Source organism: Aspergillus novofumigatus (assembly GCF_002847465.1).
Source record: "Aspergillus novofumigatus IBT 16806 chromosome Unknown P174scaffold_16, whole genome shotgun sequence".
Taxonomy (NCBI): domain Eukaryota; kingdom Fungi; phylum Ascomycota; class Eurotiomycetes; order Eurotiales; family Aspergillaceae; genus Aspergillus; species Aspergillus novofumigatus.
This window is the reverse complement of record NW_020194289.1, coordinates 135073-137141: the sequence shown is the minus strand read 5'-3', so window position 1 is coordinate 137141 and position 2069 is coordinate 135073. Positions and strand designations below refer to the sequence as shown.

Sequence of the window (2069 nt, the reverse complement as noted above, 5' to 3'; positions counted from 1 at the left end):
CGGTGGTAGGTAGGGCAGCCTGGGTACGCTGGTCCTGCAGGAAGTTCCAGCCCCGCTGGTTCTTCGTGGGGTCATCCTGCAGCTCATGCAAGGCCAGCTGGGGCACTATCTCCTCCCTCACCTCCTCCTCATGGAGGAGGAAGAGCCGTGCTAGGTCTGCCTGGGCCAGTTGCACCTGGCCGGCAATAAACTGGCGTAGCCCCTGCATGCTAAGCTGCAGGTCTTTATAGCTGAGGGTCTGCTCATCATCACTCCAGTAGATATAGCCTAGACTAGTAGTGCTGTTCTGGATCTTCTTCCCGTAGGTGCGCAGCCGTGTGATCCAGCCAAAGGGGGCACGCACCCCATATAGCAGGAAGCGCTCGCGCATCTCATCCAGGGCATCTGCGGGGTGGCTGACCGCACCGGCCTTGGTCAGGTGGACCGCCTGCAGGGCCACCAGCATCTGGGCCATCTTGACCAGTCCGGAGAGGTAGCTTGTATAGCTGTAGGGCTCCCGGAAGGTCTGGCGCGCGGGGTCCACCCCCAGCACTGCTAGGAAGGCCACCAGGGTGCTTTTGAAGAGATCCCCCTTCAGGGTATGGTCTAGGAGGGCGATGGAGAGAGCCAGACAGGCCTAGTCCAGCCGGCTCTGTGCCTTTTCCTCCGGGGGGGATAGTGATGGGGGTGCTGATCACACTAGGGGCCCTAGGGGTTCGGCTGGTCCCTGGGGTGCTGGGGGTGCTAGCAGTGGTGCCGCCCCTGATGCCCCTGATTCCTGCGGGATCTGTGATGCCTCTAATACCTGTTGGGTCTCTGGCCCCTCAGCGCGCAGGGCTAGGAACTGCCGGCCATACTCCTCCATCTAGTCAAGCGCGGCCAGCTGGGCGGTGTTGAGCTGGTGGCGCAGCTGGATGGGCTGGTCCGGCTGGGTGCTGCGGTAGGCGAAGCAGACCAGCCACTGCCAGACCTGGCAGTACTGGCGATAGGTCTTCGGCCGGAGGTGGATCTGGATGGGCCGGTTCCAGACCCCAGGCTCCCAGAAGAAGGTATTGATCTGGACCTGGTCAAATTTGTTGATCTGGCCGCTCCAGATGGTCTGGTAGGCCTGCTGGATCAGCCGCTCGATACTGGTGCTGAACAGGGCCAGCAGGGGCTCCTGGGCCGGATCAGGTAGGCTACCAAGCAGGGCTACTGCCGTCAGGTCCTGCCCCCGTAGGTACTCCGGCCAGCGGGTCAGCTCCAGCCAGGGAGAGACCTCGGTCGGGTGGGCGCCAAGGCTGGGGACCTGGCTGTTAGCCAGCTCAGCCGCGGCCTCCCTCTCCTGCAGGGCCTGGTTGACATAGGCGCGGATCCGCTCCGCAGGGGTCTGGGGGTGGCCGACGGGGCTAGTGGGCCTGGCTGGGCAGCACAGGTGACCTCAAAGAAATGGCTTCCTGCCCGGCTGGTAAAGAATCGCTGGCAGCTCACCACGCGATTGGCCAGGCGGGCGCGGGTGCAGGCCTGGGCCTGGGCCGCTGAGAGCCGGCCCTGGCCCCGGTGCCCCTCCTGCTCCCGATGTTTCTGGGCGCGGTGTTTGTGAAGCAGGGCCGGGGACCGGCAGATATAGGGGCAATGCGGGCAGCTGTGGCCCTGGTACACCGGCAGACCTGGCACGGGGGGTCCCCGCGGAGGGCTGGGGGCAGGGCCCCTGGCTCGCGTCCGCCCATGGCCGCTGGAGCATCTGGGTCAGCACCGCCTGACGGAGGGCAGGCGTGGCCACGGTGGGATGGGACCGGTGGCGGGTGCAGAGGTGGCCCAGTAAGGTCAGGGGTGAGACCGCGTACTGGCAGCAGGGGCCGGTGCAGATCCAGACCTGGTAGGTAGGGTTATAGAGAAACAGGTCCATGTTAGAGATAACTATTAATACCAGGCTGAGAGGCAGATCTGGAAGTAGTAGATTAGGAGGTTTATAAATAATAGTATTCCATCCATCGCTGTGATGAGGCGCGACATTAGGTAAATTTAATTCAAAACAAAAACGCGACGCGCGCCTTATTATTACCTAAGGTGGAAAGAAAAAGAAATTATATGTCCAGGATCAGGATCCT

At 62.4% G+C, this 2069-nt stretch overlaps 1 protein-coding gene across 1 annotated transcript; it reads right to left on the bottom strand.

Moving 5' to 3' along the window:
• Nucleotides 1-844: 844 nt before the first annotated feature.
• On the bottom strand, nt 845-1867 carry P174DRAFT_508231 (uncharacterized protein; the record flags this gene model as incomplete). Its single annotated transcript, XM_024831437.1, has 2 exons — nt 845-1380; nt 1450-1867. The coding sequence occupies 2 exons, from the start codon at nt 1865-1867 to the stop codon at nt 845-847; spliced, it is 954 nt and encodes a 317-aa protein (XP_024676993.1).
• Nucleotides 1868-2069: the final 202 nt, after the last annotated feature.